We start from the raw sequence: 17,622 nt of genomic DNA, 5'->3' as shown, positions 1-17,622 counted from the left end.
AGTTCTCTAGCCCCCAATTCACATATCATCACTCTCAGGCTGGCAGGATCAGTCTCCAATAACTCTGCATGACAGTCCCATTACCTCTCCAATTCCATTCCTGGGCTCTGGATAAAACAAATGTGCAGATCTGCTGGGTAAACACATCCAACCAGGTGGGGAAAATGCTGATCTGCCCTTCTTGGAGGCATCCCAAATTTTGAATTATTCTCTCAGGCCTTCCACCCACGGTTTCTAAGAGAAGATGCCCCACTTCCTCCTTCAGGACAGAGCCCAAAGGACTAAATCCCATTCCTCCTCAATGTGCTCCTCCAAAAGAACCCCAGGCTCCCTGGCCGTGCCGGGGACGGTGGTGCATGTTATATGAACTGGCACCTTTCAGTAAGCCCTGCAGTGCTCACTGGTCCAAACCACTGATCGCAGAACGTGGAGACCTGGTAGCTTTTAACTCGCACTTTGGCCTTATTCCTGAATAGGGAAAAATCCCACTTGACTTTCTTCTTTTTTAAAAATATTTTATTGATCTTTTACAGAGAGGAAGAGAGAGGGATAGAGAGTTAGAAACATCAATGAGAGAGAATCATCGATCAGCTGCCTCCTGCACACCCCCCACTGGGCACACGCCCTTGACCGGAATCAAATCCGGGACCTTTCAGTCCACAGGCCGACGCTCCATCCACTGAGCCAAACCGGTTTTGGCCCACTTGACTTTCTGTTACAAACTACTCTTAACTCTACAGTTAGACATTTAGGTCAGTTCCCCAGAAATAGTGATGGATGTATGAAAATGACTTAAGATGTTAAGTCAAGTAAATGACTGGGAATAGGATGGGAAGGGGAGAAGGAACACACAAGTGTGATTCTGGCCAAGTTGAACAGAGCCTGACTCCTCCAGGAAGTTTTGGAGCGTAAGGTACACCTGTCCGAGATAAAGGAACTGGCCTTTTATACAGGAATGTCAAGGGGGCACTTTAGGCCCAAAACCCACAGGTAGACAGTATATCCTGAAGAGGAGGGTGAAAGGATCTGAGCAATCTGGGTACCCTATTACAGCTGGTCAATATCAAACTTAGCTTTACAAGTTTCATAATGTTATAGAACAAGCTAGGAAGTGGTCATTAGTCCTAAGACTTCACTAATAACTGGTGTTCTCTGCAACAAAGTATCACATATTTAGGTTATCTAACTGCTTAATAAAATGCTAAGGACAAGATGAACAAAGTATTCGAAAAAGAACAGTAAAACAAACTAAAGACTAAAGTAAGCCTGAAGGAAAACTGTTCTCGTGTTATTAATCCTTAATTTCTCTACAGAGGGCTGCTTGTGTCTTTCTGGAAAGCAGTTATCTGCTTTAGACGTTCATTTTCTTCAAAGCCGCTTCTGAAGCATGAAAGAAAAATCACAAGACCTCAAAAAGAGTATTTTATTTTTATTATAATTTCTAATCCTCAAATGAGGATATTTTTTTCCATTGATTTCAACGGGAGTGGAAGGGAGGTAGGAGAAAAAAACACGGACACGAGAGAGACGCGTTGATTGGCTGCCTCCTACTGGGGCTGGGGAAGTGTGTGTCCTTGACAGGGAACTGAACCCACAACCCCGCAATCTGTGGATGGACACTCTAATCACTGAACAAAATGGGCCAGGGCAAGAATATTTAACACTAAAATGTGCCACCCAGCACCAATGCCTGTAAGTACCAGCATTCTATAGTTTATCATTACTCTATATAACTGGTGGGGAGACTGAAGTTCTTGACAGATCAGCCTGGGAGCAGATGATTATCATAACATAAAAAGACTACACAGAATCAAAACCATTTGCTAAATGCATACAGAATTACATTTGCAGTTATTTAAAAATGTCTGTTTTGTATAAACAAGTAAACATCAGTGATTTTTAGCCATTTTCCCCTGGAAGATATATATGAGAAAAGTGAACCAGCCTGAAAATGGGCTTTCTATTTTCACTCCAAGCCCCCTTCTAATCTCATGATTTCTTAACTTTCATTCTTACTAACTCACTGCAGTATAATTTACTACCTCATGTAGACATGTATGGCAGAGGAACAGAATAAAACGTTGGCTAATGTAACTATCCAAAATACTTTGGGGCTTTTTTAACGTGAAAAGAACATTTAAGTAGTAAAGCTATCTTAAAAACAACAAAGTGGAAGATACATGATAAAAACCACTGCATAATTGTTAAAATGAAAACCTTTTAAATTTACCTATCTTGAAGACAAACTAAAATTTACTGATTTGAATTTAAACTTTATTATAGCAATATATATTTTTCTTTAGAAACTGGATCAATTTATTTATTTACAGAAAATAAACCAAGTCAACCAGGAAGCTTCACTGTTTATTTTTGGCAGACTTTAGGCTAACCTCAATACCTGTTTTTATTTGAGGAGTGACTAATACACAATGTTTCTTATAAGCAGAACTTGATACTGAGCTAAAAGTAAACTAAGTTGGATTTCAGGCCCATTTGCTGGCAGACCGGCAGTCATTTTCTGTTTTGCAGGCAGCCCACGATGGTCAGATCTCTAAAGACATGCTGGAAAAATCTGTGAATACAATCTTCCCATGCTCCATTCACATCTTTAGCTTACCCAGGTTGTTAGAGGCTTGGGTAAGATGACTAAAGATTTCACGATGGAAATTTCTATAAGAAAAAAACAAACAAACCCAGAAACTTTACAGAATGAATTATTACAAATGAAGTATTTGCGGGTACTTAATACTAGGTAATAGCCTACTAATGGCTAAATGCAATACAAATGAACCACCATGGATAATGTTTAGAGATGATTCTTTGCTGATACCTAAAGCACAAATAACCAAAGAAAAAACAGATATATTCAACATCATCACAATTAAAAACCTTTGTGCTTAAGGACATACTATAAAAAAAGAAAAGAAAAGACAACTTAAAGAATGGGAGGAAGTATTTGGAAGTTATGTATCCAGTAAGAGTCGAATATTTAGAATATATAAAAAACTTTTACAACTATAATTTCTTCGTATCTACTAAAATGGCTATAAAAAAAAAGATGGACAATGACAAGTATTGGTGAGGACATGGAGAACCGGGACCCTCACACATTGCCAGTAGGAACATAAAACATTTTAGTAGCTCTGGAATAGTTTGGCAATTCCAAAAGTTAAACAGAGTTCCCATCAGACCTGGCAATTCTATTTGAGGAACATACCAAAGAGACTTAAAAACATGTCATACAGAAATGTTTATATGCATATTCATAGCAACATTATTCACTGGAGCCAAAAACTGAAAGATACTAAAAGGCCTTTTAACTGGTGAACAGACGGATAAGGTATTGTATGTCCATACAAGGAAATATTATTCAACTATAAAAAGGGAGTTAAGTGCTGATGTGTGTTACACCATAGCTGAACCTAAAAACATCGTCCTGAGTGAAAGAAGTCAGACCCAGGAAGCCACATAGGGTCTGATTCCATTTACTGGTGTCTCCTGCACATTCCTATGGAACCTTTTATGAGCTGAGATGGCATAAAGTAAGAAGTATCCCTGCTTTTGCATTATGCCACTTCATTTTTACAAAAGACTACCTTAGTACTCATTTTCATCAAGCAAAAGAAATCCAAAGAGAATGTTCGCTTTTATAGAAGCCGTTACCATACGATTATGTAAAAGGTCTTTTGTAAAAGCAAAATGGCATAACATGAACTTTCTGAAAGCAAGGGATTCCTATATATGACGAAATGGTCAGAATATGCAAATCCTGAGAGACAGAAAGTAGATTTGTAACCACAAATTAGGTGCTGGGGGGCAGCAGAAACAGGAAGTGACCACTAATGAATACAGGGTTTCTTTTTGGGGTAATGAAAATGCTTAAAATTAGAAAGTCGTTTCCAGCTGGCATGACTCAGGTTTGATTCCCGGTCAGGGGCACATGCCCAGGCTGTGGGCTCTGTCCCCAGCAGGGGGCATGCTGGAGGCAGCCTATCAATGATTCTCTCTCATCATTATGTTTCTTTCTCTCCTTCTCCCTTCCTCTCTGAAATCCATAAAAATATACTTTAAAAAAATTAGAAAGTGGTGATGGTTGTGCAACTCTGTGAATACACTAAAAACCAGTTTAAAAGGGTAATTTTTATGGTACATGAATTATATCAATTTTTAAAAAAGGAATTATTCTTTGCCAAATTAAAGCCTTTATATTTAGAAAACAAAATCATTATGCCTAAAAATATTCTACTTTTAAAACTACACCACAACTTCAACTAACCTAAGGTAAGGTAGGGGAGGCTGGGAGTAAAGGGGGAGAGATCAACCAAAGAACTTGTATGCATGCATATAAGCCTAACCAATGGACACAGACAACAGGGGGTAAGGGCACGAATGAGGGGGTTAGGGGGGTAATGGGAGAATAGGGACACATATAATACCTTAATAAATTTTTAAAAATTGACTCTTCTTAAGGCATAAACCATTTTTTATCTTTGTATCTCCAGCATCATGCCACGTAAGTTTGTTGATTTGAATTATTAATCCCACCAATCCTCTTACCTTATAGTTCTAACATTTAATATTGATCTCAAAAATTACAAGTTTTTTGCTTTTGACCAGAATTTACATAATCAGAAAACTTCATCATGAACAAATTCAAAACAAAGATAACAGAAAAAAAAATGTGCTAAATTTAACATCCTAAATTCATAAAATTAATCATGTCCCTGCCTTATACCAACCAGTCACATACAGAAGGTGCTGGGATAAAAAGACACAATTCTTCCTTTCTACAGACTCAAACTCTAGGCATTGCAGCGGCAGCCTGCATAAAATGTAATTGTAGTAAGAAGGAAAGGAAGCAGCAAAAGGGGAATATACATAAAACTGCATTTCTCATTATCAGACAGGTCTTATGTTTTACTTAAAAAAATTTTTTTTCTTTATTAAAGTGTAGATGATGTAAGTATTATATTAGTTTCAGGTGTACAACATAGTGATTTGACATATAACTTTCCTGACCAGGAATTAAATTTGAGCTACAGAGGTAAAAGTGCCAAATCCTAGCCACTAAACCACCAGGGAAGGGTTGTTATGTTTTACTTTACTATTAAAAAATTCTGAATGGTTGGATAAAGTTCACAAAGATCAGAGCTGGCATTTTAAACTCTCTAATAAAAGATACCAGAAACTTACATCAGACCAACATCTACACCACCTATAGGCTGAGAGATAGTGTTCAGCTACACAAACTCCACAGAGGATAAAGAGCCAGGAATGTACAGTATTTACCGATTTTTTCTTTCTGAAGTATAAAATATGAATATCTTCACTTCGATATTCTTCATCATGCTTTTCCAAAGGAATTTTTTCAAAGTCAAAGTCTAGTTGAAGGAGCTATAAATTTAAAAGAGATATATTTCAAATTCAATAATATGAACTGTCCTGTGTTGCGAGAAGTCAGAATAGTGGAGTGCTGACTGGGAAGGGGCACACTGGGAGCCTTTTGAGGCTGTGACAATGTTCCATGTCCTTATGCTGGGTAGAAATCACATGAAAAATTGAGTTGAACACTTGAGCTGAACTTTAAAAAACACTGTTCAGAGTGACAGAAGCCAGATTCAGAAAGCCACATAGTGTAATTCCATTTACAAAAGCATTTTACATATTTTATGTATCTGATACATTTTAACTCAATTGGAACTGTTTAACAATACAAAACTTGCAATGATAAAGTTTCAAGAGCTCATTAATATTCCTCACATTTAAGAAAAACATAAAAATAGCCCAGCTGGGCGGTGGCTCAGTGGTTGAATGTCCACCTATGAACCAGGAGGTCAGGGTTCAATTCCCTGTCAGGACGATTCTCTCTCAACACTGATGTTTCTATCTATCCCTCCCTCTCCCTCTGAAATTATATATATATATATATATATATATATATATATATATATATATATATATATATTAAGAAAAACCTCACATAAAAATAAAAATATTTAAACATATATCTGAAGCAGAGTCATATATTTATTTTCTCATTTAACCAAAGTAGTCCTTTTAGTGGATAAAACTGCAAGGCTATATATACAGGGGTAGGCAAAAGTTAGGTTTATAACTGTGATTACACAAAAGAGTTTATTCTTTCTTTTTTTAAATAGATTTTTAAAAAATTGATTTTCAGAGAGAGAGATGAAGGGAGAGGGAGAGAAACATCACTCAGCTGCCTCCTATATACCCCCCACCAGGGATAGAGCCGGAAACCTGGTCTGTGTCCTGACTGGGAATTGAACCAGCAATCTTCCAGTACATAGGACACCGCTCAGGACACCTGAGCCACACCAGCCAGGACTAGAGTTTATTCTTCTATTATTATTTATTCACAGTTGTATTATTTTCCATATGAAAAACTATAAACCCATTTTTGCCCACCCCTGTATGAACCACTTATAATGTGATGGATTTTGTGCATAAAAAGGGATTGGGCCGGCTGAGTGGCTTAATTGGTTAGAGTGTTGTCCTATACACCAAAAAGGTTAAAGGTTTGATTCCTGGTCAGGGCACATACCTAAGTTGTGGGTTTGATTCACGGTCAGGCTATGTATGGGAGGTAATCAACACTTCTCTCTCTCATGGATGTTTCCCTCCCACCCCCTCTAAATCCAACGAACATATCCTTGGGTGAGACACATCAGATGGTTGCCTCCTGCACTCGCCCTGACCAGGTTGGGCATCCAAGCCTGCAACTGAAGTATGGGCCCTGGACTGGAACTGAACCCGAAACTCTGTTCATGGGCCAACGCTCCAACCATTGAGCAAATTGGCCAGGGCTGTGAATTTTTATGTTAAAAAACAAAACAAAATCAAACCCCGAAAACATAAGATTATCTTGGTTAAAGCTTTCATGAAAAAGTAGAGAGAAACACAGAAGTAAAAACATACCATGTTTCCATGATGTACACACATATATATAAAGTATGTTCCCCAAAGCCAGCATATTTAAATAAGGGAAACATTTTCTCAGAAAAGACAAGGGCATCATTAATATTATTTTACCTTGTTCTTTATATATTAGATCAACTAACTAGAAAATAAAAAGAAATAAAGGATAAAAAAAGATGAAAAAGGGGGAGAGGACTTAGAAGAATGATTGGCTGTTCAGAATCCTCCTTGGGTTCCTACAACCAGAATGCTTTCCTGACTCAAAATTACCGTAATATACTTAAACAGTCATACAGGGCTCCCTGAAGGATAATCACTACAAAGATAGATGTAGTAGAATACCCACCTCAAAATACTTTTTCTCAATTTCTGGATTTTTCCCCATTGTTCGCTGTTCGTAACAACATATAATACAAGTCTCAGATCCACTGAGATCTTTTAGAGTTTTCAACAGCGGCTCCAAAGACTGTTCAAAAAAGAATTATATTTTTACTGTGAAAGGGGGGTAAGGAAGGTGGAGCAATAATTGTATCTCCCCTACAATTTACCCATCTTTGAATCAATCCAACAAAGTACAAGTAGTTAAGACTCTAATAATTAGTAAACTCTCTCTCTCTCTTTTTTTTAGTAAACTCCTCTTAACTATGTATTGACTTCAGTTTCTAAAGGAAGGGTTCAAATAATTGCATTTTCAAGATCCCATGGGAAAACAAATGGAATTGACTTTTTAAAATGTTAATTATTTAACTAGGGATTTAAATAATCAACAGTTTACCTACAAAAGCAAGTCTGACCTAATCTGAACATAAGTTGGCTAAATGTTCATTATTTCTTTAAAAAATGAGTGATGTCTACAATTTGCACAAGTTGATAATTTTTAGAAATCATACTGTGAATCTAATAAATCTTGCCACAGAACAATGAATTCCTTTCAATTCAATTTAATTCTCAGTATCTTGATTAACATGTTCACTAGGAACAGCTAAGTAAAAAAAATAATAATCTTAAATCCAAATCAACATGATTCACAGGCCTGTATTCCCTGGTGACCTTAATTTCTCTTTATTGTGTCATTAACTATAGGACAAATATCCTGAATTCAGATATCCTAAAGTGTGAAGAGATATGTGCTCCAGAATCTAGGAAATACGGTACATCTTCTAAACAGATTTCTCTCATTGAATATTTACCTCTTCGTAGTATATGCAGTCGGCCATCAGTATGTAGTCTGGCGGAGAAGGAAAGTCTTCTATTTCTTCCCCCCTTAAAAATGCCAACCAAATGTTTTAACCGTTGCTTTAATAAGTAAAAATATTTTTGTTTGAAAAACAAGACCCGGAAGATCTCCTTTCTATTAGCCGTTATTTTAGTAAAACGCAATTTAAAGCAAACTACAAATTGTTATTAAAACAAGCCGAAAGGCCATACAAACCATTTCAGTACCTTGGCTTGAACAGAACCAGTGACAAGATGCTTGTTCATATTAATATTCATCTTCAGCAAGTCTTGCAATTCCTCAAGATCGGTGACTACAACATCTGCCCTACAAAATAACGTCGACTGAGACGTAGGCAGCCGGTGGGAAGCTAGTAACCAGCTTCCAAACCACGAGGCGCCCTCCCGCCAGCGCTTACCCGAGGGTCGCGGCCATGAGCCCCACGGCCCCGGTGCCGGCGCCCAGCTCCAGCACGGACCGCCGGCGCAGCGCGTGGGCCCCGTCGCCGGCGAACGCGGGCGTCTCCAGGTATTTAGAGAGAACGATGGCGGCGTCCCACACCACGCAGCCCACGCCGCCGGAGCTGTACTGCTGCAGTCGTAACGCCGTGCCATCTCTCTTCTCCAAAACTCGCACGAAGTTCCCCAATGGGTCCTCCGCCGAGGACTCCAGAGCAGCCTCCATGGCTGCCCGGCAACAGAATGCGGCGCACCAAGTGACGTCACGCCCCCGCGCCTCCCCCTGAGGCCCCGCCTCTCGAGGGCCCCCGCGCCCCCTAGTGGCGGAATTGGAGCCTCGCGTTACCAGTAAAGCACATGTGTCAAACACAAGGCCCGCGGGCCAAATCCAGCCCGCCAGGCCTTGCAATGTGGTCCGCACCGCGCTGTCATCACTGCACTCCGCTGTCAGTTTATGACATTGTCAGTTTATGACTGTTCAGTAAACCATTCGGCCCGCGATTTAGGCTGGATTTTAGATTTTGGCTCCTTCTCTGATTGAGTTCGACACCCCTACAGTAAAGGCACAAAGCCGCGAGGCAGGTTACCTGGGCGTGGCCAGCGCCGGCAGCCAGCTTCCCGCATCCTGGATGGCCTCACTCCCCTAAATTACAAGTCTGGCTTAAGGAACCGGCCGTTTAAATCACTTTTCCAGACAAAGAAATCTCAAAATGTTTTTACCTGATTGGAGATTAACTCACACCGTAGTTATTGGCCTTAAATCCATTTTACCAAGGATGGTTATAATCCTGCTTAAGAATTGCCAACATGCTCCTAATTATTCATCTGAATTCATAAAAATTACTAGAATTTACGTAATCTTGCTGATTACGTTTAGCAGTCAAGACAGTTATCCTCTAAATTTATATCACTTAAATACTTTGGGATTATAGAACTGAAGCTGTACATAACCCTTTGAAAATGTGTATATATATATAAATATTTCTACAGAACTGAACAATCTCCCCCCCTTGTTCCTGATACTGAAAACACATATTTTAAAAGTCTTTTAAAAATTAAGACTGGGGTGATTTATTAATCTTGTTAAGCACTCTGATACAAAGCATATTAAAAGGCCACAGACCAGTAAATAAACAAAGTGGCTTTGGCTACCTTACAACTGCTGCTACACCATTATCAACAAAACACACTTTTTCATCACTCTTAAGGAAGGAGTCCAAATAGTAAATAAAAGTTTTACTACTTCTCTGATTAAAAAGTTTAATAAAGCTTTAAGTATTTGCTGGTTTAAATATTACCAATCTAAAAAAAATATTTAAAAAATTTCAGTTAACACAGATTTATAGAAAAAGTTACTAGGTTTTGAAGGCAAGGCATTTGGTTCCTATGCCATAAGAAACTTTTCCTTTGAATTTATCAATTAGTAAAGTAGCAGATTGTATTATAGACCTTGAGTCACTTAAATTTACATAGGTTATTAGCATTATCTTTAAATATACAATATAAACAAAATTGTACATACATGGCATATTAACTTTGTTTTTCCAAAATAATAGGCAATTCATTAGCTAAAGACACCATAGTTTGCAAAAACAAAAGGCACATCTGAAAAAATACATGCCCTTTTCTCCTCTATGATGAAGTTAGGTAGTCTTTTTGTTTACATTTTGGCTATATAATACACAGTGCATTCTATTCTTTTCATTCTATTTTTCATTTTTGTCTTTAGCAGCAAATTCTGGCATTTAAGACATGGCATTAACAAGTTTAAGAACAATGGGTGTTATTCACAATTCTCCTAAATGTAAAAACTAGAAGATGGTCAAAGAAGTTACAAAATCAGCAATACCGTACACCTCCCATATTTGTGTAAATTTATTGCCTTAAAAAGGCAGCTATCACTCAAATCTGAAAAATTCCACAAATGCACTACCCCTTTTCAGTGCAACCAGTCACTTTAAACCATATTTTAGCAGAGACAACAGTGCAAATATAAATTCTTTATACTGGCCATTTGGCAGCACTGAGGATCCAAGACAAGGCAATGCTACTGATCACCTGAGGATAATGACGAAGGACTTTTGTATTTGTGTTTTTCCGATTTTAAAAGCTTATTTGATCAGTAGCATTTTTAAGAGCATTATTTGTAAAAAGTACTAAAATACTATGCCTTTTTTAATAAATTAAAAAAACAACCTTTACAAATATCATTCCAGTGTCAATGACTACATATGGCTAAGGTCATTGAGGAGTTTCTGCATTTTCTAGCAAAGGTAGTCTATACGATGGGGGGTGTGAAAGCTCCCGTTTGTAAGTCTTTGGTGGCAGTTTTGGTAGGTGAGGGCTTGAATTCTGCCTTGGTGGAACGGGGGGAGCTTGAGGATGAGCAAGATTATTGTGACTAGAACTGAGCACGTAGCATCGACGTGGTACCCTTGGAGAGGGTGTGCTCGGAGGAGTGTTTGGTGAATTTGGACACGTGCTAACGTCTCTGAACCAGTCTGGATCTCTGTGAAGATGGCCCAGTGGAGGTGGCTGAAGATTAAATGGACAGTTTATAAAGTGTTCTGGAGGCCGAAGGGGAACTGGCGGAGGAGTATCAGGAAGAGGATCTCTCGGCGGCGGTGGTGGTGGACTACACAGAGGCCCATCAAATGCACCAGTAGGAACAGGAACTCTGGGTTTTACCTTTGGAGGAGGATGTTGTCTTGGTGGAATAGCAGGAGGGTCATCATCAGATTTCATATTTCCCTTTAAAAAAAAGTAATTAAACTATATTTCTATTCTCCTAAAATATCTGCAAGAAAAAGTTATTAAAAGAATTGCCCTGGTCAGTGTCTCAGTGGTTAGAGCGTCAGCCAGCATGCCAAAAGGTCAAGGGTTCAATTCCCAGCCAAGGGCATGTACCTGGGTTGCAGGTTCGATCCTGGCCCTGATCATGGTGGGTTCAGGAGGCAAATCAATTGATGCCTCTCTCTCACATCAATGTTTCTCTTTCACTCTGCCCTCCCTTCCTCCCATCCACTCTTCCTAAAAATCAATGGAAAAAATATCCTCTAGTGAGGATTAACAATAACTGAATAAATGAATGAAAGAAAATTCCTATGTGTCAAGTTAAATCCAGGAGTTCAAAATAGGGTAATTTGATTCAGATTTATGACTAAATTACTCCCAGTTTAATTCAGGGCCCCAGTTTAATATTTCTTATATATGAGGTGTTTTAATTGAAATCCTAGGATATAACACCATAGGTTGTCTTGCTTTGTATATACATTTCATAAACTTACATATTTTTATTATAATAATAGGCAAGTGAATGAAAAGTATATATAGTTTTGCAGACATGAAAGAACATGATGTTAAGAGGATTAATATCCAGCTGCTGCTTTCTGGCTACCTACTTCTACGTTTCCCAGTGAGGCTTAGAGTCATGATTTAAAAAGTATGATCCAGGGACCAGCAGTAACTGCAACAGTGGGGAACTTGTTAGAAATGCAAATTATTGAGCCTCACTCCAGACCTACAGAATCAGGAACTCTTGGCAATCTGGTTTGATAAAGCCTTCCAGGAGATTCTGATGCATCCTAAAGTTTAAAGAATGCTTTGAATGTTAAAGTTATATCCACCTCTACTAGTTCAGGAACAAAAATGTACTTCTGAGTATTTGTGAATCTGCCCAGTCACTTTTTTAGAAAAAGAATTATGAGTAATTATTTAAAGTATTTTTCAAATAAAACAACCCAAATGTTTAAAAACCATTAAGGATATCCACATTTTAACTGACAGACTCTTTAGAAGGACAAGCACTGTTTTTTAAAGATTTACAATTTTGAATGAGATGAGGTAAACCTAAGTCCTGTTGAGTACCTTGGAATTTGAAGCATCATGATCAAATTTTTTTCGAGGAGGAAGTGGAGGAGGAATCAGTGGCTCTTCACTTAGTTTATGTAAACTACCACACGAACTGAAGAAAGACTCTGTGGGTTAAAAAGATTAGTTTAACCACAATTTATAGTACATTGATTATATAAATTTAATTTCAGTTTGTGATAACCTCTGCTAAGGCAACTGTCAGATTGTACTGTAGCTGACTATTGGCTTATCTAACCTCTCCATTAAACTATAAGCTTTCTGAGGGCAGCGTGTATTTATTTTTGTATCCCTAGCACTTAGCACAATGGTACTACCTGGCACATAGTAGGTACTATAACTAAACAAAAGTATATAATTTCATTAAGATTAAATAGAGATGTTGAATAGGTCACTGAATATCTGAGTCTAAAGGTCAAGAGAGATTCTAGGTAGAGGAAAAAATTGGGGAACTATCATCATATAGCTAATATAAGACTGAATGAGACAATCAAGCAAGTGAGAAAAAAAGATGGCCAAGGACTGAGTCTCAGGGCTTTGTTAATAGGTTAGGAAAATGAAGAGAAATCAGTAAGAGAGATTAAGGAGCCAAAAGTAGAAAAACCCAGAGAGTGGATGAACAATGTCATCTTCATGTATGAGATGATATTTTTGAATAAACAAAGGCTAAAACTTCGTCTTTCTTGTTTGCCATTGAATCCCTTGTACTTAGCAGAGTGACTGGTACAAAATAAGTACTCGATTTTCCATTGAATGAATAAGACCAAAGGGAGTGAATATTTTTATGATTTGATATGTTTTCAGATTTCTTTCTAGAAGGGTCAAACTAATATACCAATCTATAAGGGTTAAGTAATGTATGAAAGAACCTTTTAACATAGGCTTGCTCATATTTTGATCTGGATGGTTTATTCATGTCCATTGTTAATGAATTCTTGCTATTTTTCTCATTGCATGTGAGCACTTTTCATATTTATTATTTTATTTCAAGATTTATTTTAGGATAGTCACAATTTTAGGCAGTTATTCTCAGTATTTTTAAATTAAATTTCAAACAATTTTTTTTTTATCATGTGAAATATATATTTTATAATAGTGTTAGCCCTAGCTGGTTTGGCTCAGTGGACAGAACATCAGCCTCCGGAGTGAAGGGTCCCGGGTTCCATTCCAGTCAAGAGCACATGCCCGGTTGCAGGCTCAATCCTTAGGGTGCAGGAGGCAGCTGGTCAATGATTCTCGCTCATCATTGATGTTTGTCTCTCTCTCCTTCTCCCTTCCTTTCTAAAATCAATAAAATAAAAATAAAAATAAAAATAAAATGACATAGTGTTATGGACTGAATTGTATTCCCTCCCAAAATATGTGTTGAACTCTAACCCCAGTGCCTATAAATGTTGACTTTATTTGAAAATATGGTCTTTACATATATAATCAAGTTAGTATGAAAGCAGGCCCCAATCCAGTATGACTGCTGTTTTTTATAAGAAGAAGAGACAAAGAGACACACGGAGAAGATATCCATGTGACAGCAGAGACAGAGACTGAAGCAATGCATCTACAAACCAAAGGATGCTAAGAATTGCCAGCAAATGCCAGAAGCTAGAAGAGGCCAGGAAAATTCTCCCCTCCAGGTTTCCGAGGGAGCATGGCCTTGTCAACATCTTGATTTTTGGTTTTCTAGCCACTAGAACTGTGCTCTATTAAGCCACTCCATTGTAGTATTTTATTACAGCAGCGATAGAAACTAATATACATAATAAAAACATTTCTACCACAGAACAAGAAAATTAATAAAATAAGAAATGTCAATTAAACCAGGAAACATCTGAATCCCGAAGCATCAATGCATGAAGGTAGACTACCATGTCTATGAAGGAGACAAATGGATAAGATGAAACTCATATGTCTACAGGCAGTGATATTGAGAAAAAGCAGCAAATATGCCCCAAAGAACCAAGTGGAGAGGAGTTAAAGGCACTTGGCACAATGGGCAGCACGGGAGTGAAAACGGAAGACTTAAGTCCATATAAAGAGCAACTAGAACTCCACCCCCATTCTCCACTTTGTGAGGCCAAGCAACTACCTCATCCCACATCACTGGGATTTTTATTCTCTGGAGAATCTAAAATTCAGACATGAGACACTAGTTTATGATAGGGAACTGCTGTTAAATTCTAGTGTCTTAGCATTATTTACTTTAAAAAAAATTAAAGTTTGGAATTAAACACTTAAAAGAATAAACTTACTTTTCTCATAAGACAAAGGGCTCTCCTGCTGCTATCTAAATCATATACATTTTACCATGATAGAAGCAGAAGTCCTCCAGAGGGGAGAATTATTCCCAAAGATGCTATGTCCTTCCTGAGTTATTTTGTTTTAAATGACCATAGAAAGAAAGGTGACAACATTTACATCATAAATTATGAAATAATTAGGAGTAGCAGAATAGTGATATACTCAAAATACTGCTTTAATAAGATCATGTGACAAAATAAGTGATCATGGGCTAGCCTGGGAACCTAATAGACACTGAGTATATTGTGCTTATGGGAAAATGAATTGGAAGGGGTGGGGAAGAGGTAACTGATATGGAATCATTTCTCATTCCATGCCCAGTTATGTGCTAGATGCTCTACATAAGTTATATCATTTGATCCTTAACAAGCTTATACAATAGATGCTAAGTAATTTGTTCAATGTTCACATAGCCTCTAAAACATTGATAGTCTGCAAAATGATGAAAACAAACTTTAGTAAAGTTTAAATAGTACCCAGTTGTAAGCAAATAATCCAATTTATTTTAAGAATTTCACTAAAATATCACATTTTAAAAATGCCGTTAAGCCCAAAATACTCATATACAAATTTAATCAACTTAATTATTATCAACTTAATTATTATCTTCATAATCATTTAATTAGAATCAGCTAAAAATCTTACTTACTTGATTGTGGCAAGAGAACTGGAGCAAAGATGCTATTGCTGCCTATGGGAATGAGAAAAATTAATTTGAAAAGGAAGATATGTATGATTTTTTTTAATATGACTGCTTGAAGTAACATGTAATAACACACACAGAATTTTATCATCTTTTGCCATCTAATTTTTTTTAAAGAAATGAACCCAGTACTCTGTACCTGGAATTCAGTTTTTTCTTTATCAGCATTAGTTTACTCTCTATCAGTCTCTTTTTAAATTTCCTTTACAGAACTTACCTGCTTGTTTTCTTAATCATTGTCTAGTGCTCTCTTTAGAATAGCAGTGGTGTTCAAAAGATACTAAAGAAATTTTGTTGAATGAATAAATTAGAAAATAATGTGCATAAACAATGCAGGAATGATGTTTTACTTCCTTGTGTTAAAGCTGTTTTCACATTTCACTGTCACTTTCTATGCTAATAAAGTTTGAAAAGGATTCTATAGTTTCCTACTTAAAATAATGAGAATTAGCCGAGGCCGGTTTGGCTCAATGGATAGAGCGTCGGCTTGGGGACTGAAAGGTCCCGGGTTCGATTCCGGTCAAGGGCATGTACCTTGGTTGCGGGCATATCCCCAGTAGGGGGTGTGCAAGAGGCGGCTGATCGATGACTCTCTCATCGATGTTTCTAGCTCTCTATCTCTCTCTCCCTTCCTCTCTGTACAAAATCAATAAAATAATTTTTAAAAAGTTATTTATTTATTTATTTATAAATAAATAAATAAATAAATAAATAAATAAAATAATGAGAATTTCCTTAAACACAAGATTCCTTTTTTTACCAAATGGTTTACATCAAATACATACCACAGGAACTGTTCAGATCCACATCTAAAAACACACTAAGGTCTGAAGAAGCAGATACTGGTGGAGTAGATGGTGTATTTGGAGAGGTTGGTGCTGACACTGTTGACTCCAGCTCAGTTTCAGCAATCCGACTAAAGCTTATTTTACATGGTTCTCTTTCTAATGGTGTTGGATGACCTCGTAAAGTGCCTGAGGTAGAGCCATGTCGGCCTGTATTAGGCCTTATTCCAGGAGACTTTAAAGAGAAAGTTGATTTCCTGGGCTAGGAAAAGCAAACATTATCATCATTACTAATTTGCATGTATTTTATTTTTATAAGTTAGTGCTACTTTATTAATTCTTAGCATATAGTTATAAGGGTACAATAAAATCCCAACATCCTAGTAAAATACTTTGGATATATGACACAGACAACAGTGTGGTAACAGCCAGAGGGAAAGAGAGTTGGGGAGGTGAAAAATGAGCAAAGGGGGCAAAATGGGGACAGAAAGACACTTTACTTTGGGTGATGGATTCAAAATACAGTACAATATGTAGATAATGTTTTATTGAGCTGTACGCTTGAAACTTGTATAGTTTTATTAACCAATGCCATCCCAACAAATTCAATTTTTAAAAAAGAATTGGCTTGGGGTTTGATTGGCTTAATTTTAAGATGGACTTGAATATAAGTAAACCTCTTTTCATACTGCAGAAATAAAATTCTTAAAAATCTGTATGAATAACTTTTTGCTCTCAAAACACTTTAGCCTTCAAGTCATTGATATCAATTTTACAAACATTTTCTATGGATATAAAATATGCAACATATTATTAGTGCTTAAGAAAAAAAAAAAGAGAGAGAGAGACCTTGCTTTTTTCTTCCTAATAGTAAATGACCAACTTCTACAATGCCACTCTAGAGAAACTGCTATCATTATCCCCCCGCATATCCACCTACTCTCTTTAAAAAATTCTCATAGTGAAATAAAAACACATAAAACTCAGATTCAGATAACTTAAATTAAAATCTCAACTATATCAATATCTTAGCTATGCAGCTCTGGAAAAGTTATTTAAACTTCTTTGAGCCTCAGTTTTTATGTTGGTAAATCAAGAGTAAGATGCATATCATACAACTGTTGTAGAAATGAGCTAACATAAAGCTACAAGCGTACTGCTCAGCCTGAGTGTTTTTACTTCCTTTCACATCTTGCTTCACTTCTAGCTACTAAGAACTGGTCTTCCACTATTTTGACTGCCACTGTAAACCCAAGGAATAACTAGGAACTGTAGCACAAATTTTAACAAAAGAGGTGGGTTCCAGTGACAACCGCGGTGTTCTAATGGCAGGAGTCATGGTCAAGCCAGAAGAAC

The 17,622-nt window shown here is 37.2% G+C and overlaps 2 protein-coding genes across 4 annotated transcripts in view; both read right to left on the bottom strand.

Moving 5' to 3' along the window:
• Positions 1-1,414: 1,414 nt before the first annotated feature.
• On the bottom strand, positions 1,415-8,893 carry VCPKMT (valosin containing protein lysine methyltransferase). Of its 3 annotated transcripts, XM_084898834.1 has the most exons (6): positions 8,574-8,891; positions 8,372-8,482; positions 8,130-8,202; positions 7,286-7,405; positions 5,290-5,394; positions 1,415-2,670 (listed from the first exon to the last, which is right to left on the bottom strand). In XM_084898834.1, the coding sequence occupies exons 1-6, from the start codon at positions 8,837-8,839 to the stop codon at positions 2,656-2,658; spliced, it is 690 nt and encodes a 229-aa protein (XP_084754960.1). In that variant the 5' UTR covers positions 8,840-8,891; the 3' UTR covers positions 1,415-2,655. The 3 variants fall into 3 exon arrangements, with proteins under 3 accessions (XP_084754960.1, XP_084754962.1, XP_084754961.1); XM_084898836.1 differs by lacking the exon at positions 8,372-8,482 and having other exon boundaries at positions 8,574-8,893; XM_084898835.1 differs by lacking the exon at positions 8,130-8,202 and having other exon boundaries at positions 8,383-8,482; positions 8,574-8,892.
• A 766-nt stretch (positions 8,894-9,659) lies between these two features.
• SOS2 (SOS Ras/Rho guanine nucleotide exchange factor 2) overlaps positions 9,660-17,622 on the bottom strand; it is an 89,800-nt gene continuing 81,837 nt past the window's right edge. The window contains exons 20-23 of the mRNA XM_084886583.1: positions 16,267-16,528; positions 15,428-15,469; positions 12,481-12,590; positions 9,660-11,364 (exon numbers count right to left, since the gene is read on the bottom strand). Coding sequence (XP_084742709.1) covers positions 10,855-11,364; positions 12,481-12,590; positions 15,428-15,469; positions 16,267-16,528 — 924 coding nt within the window. The 3' untranslated portion in view covers positions 9,660-10,854. The remainder of the gene's footprint in view (positions 11,365-12,480; positions 12,591-15,427; positions 15,470-16,266; positions 16,529-17,622) is intronic.

The sequence above is a fragment of the Pipistrellus hanaki genome (genome assembly GCF_964339955.1).
Source record: "Pipistrellus hanaki genome assembly, chromosome: 1".
Lineage (NCBI taxonomy): Eukaryota > Metazoa > Chordata > Mammalia > Chiroptera > Vespertilionidae > Pipistrellus > Pipistrellus hanaki.
This window is presented reverse-complemented; position numbering and strand designations above follow the sequence as displayed.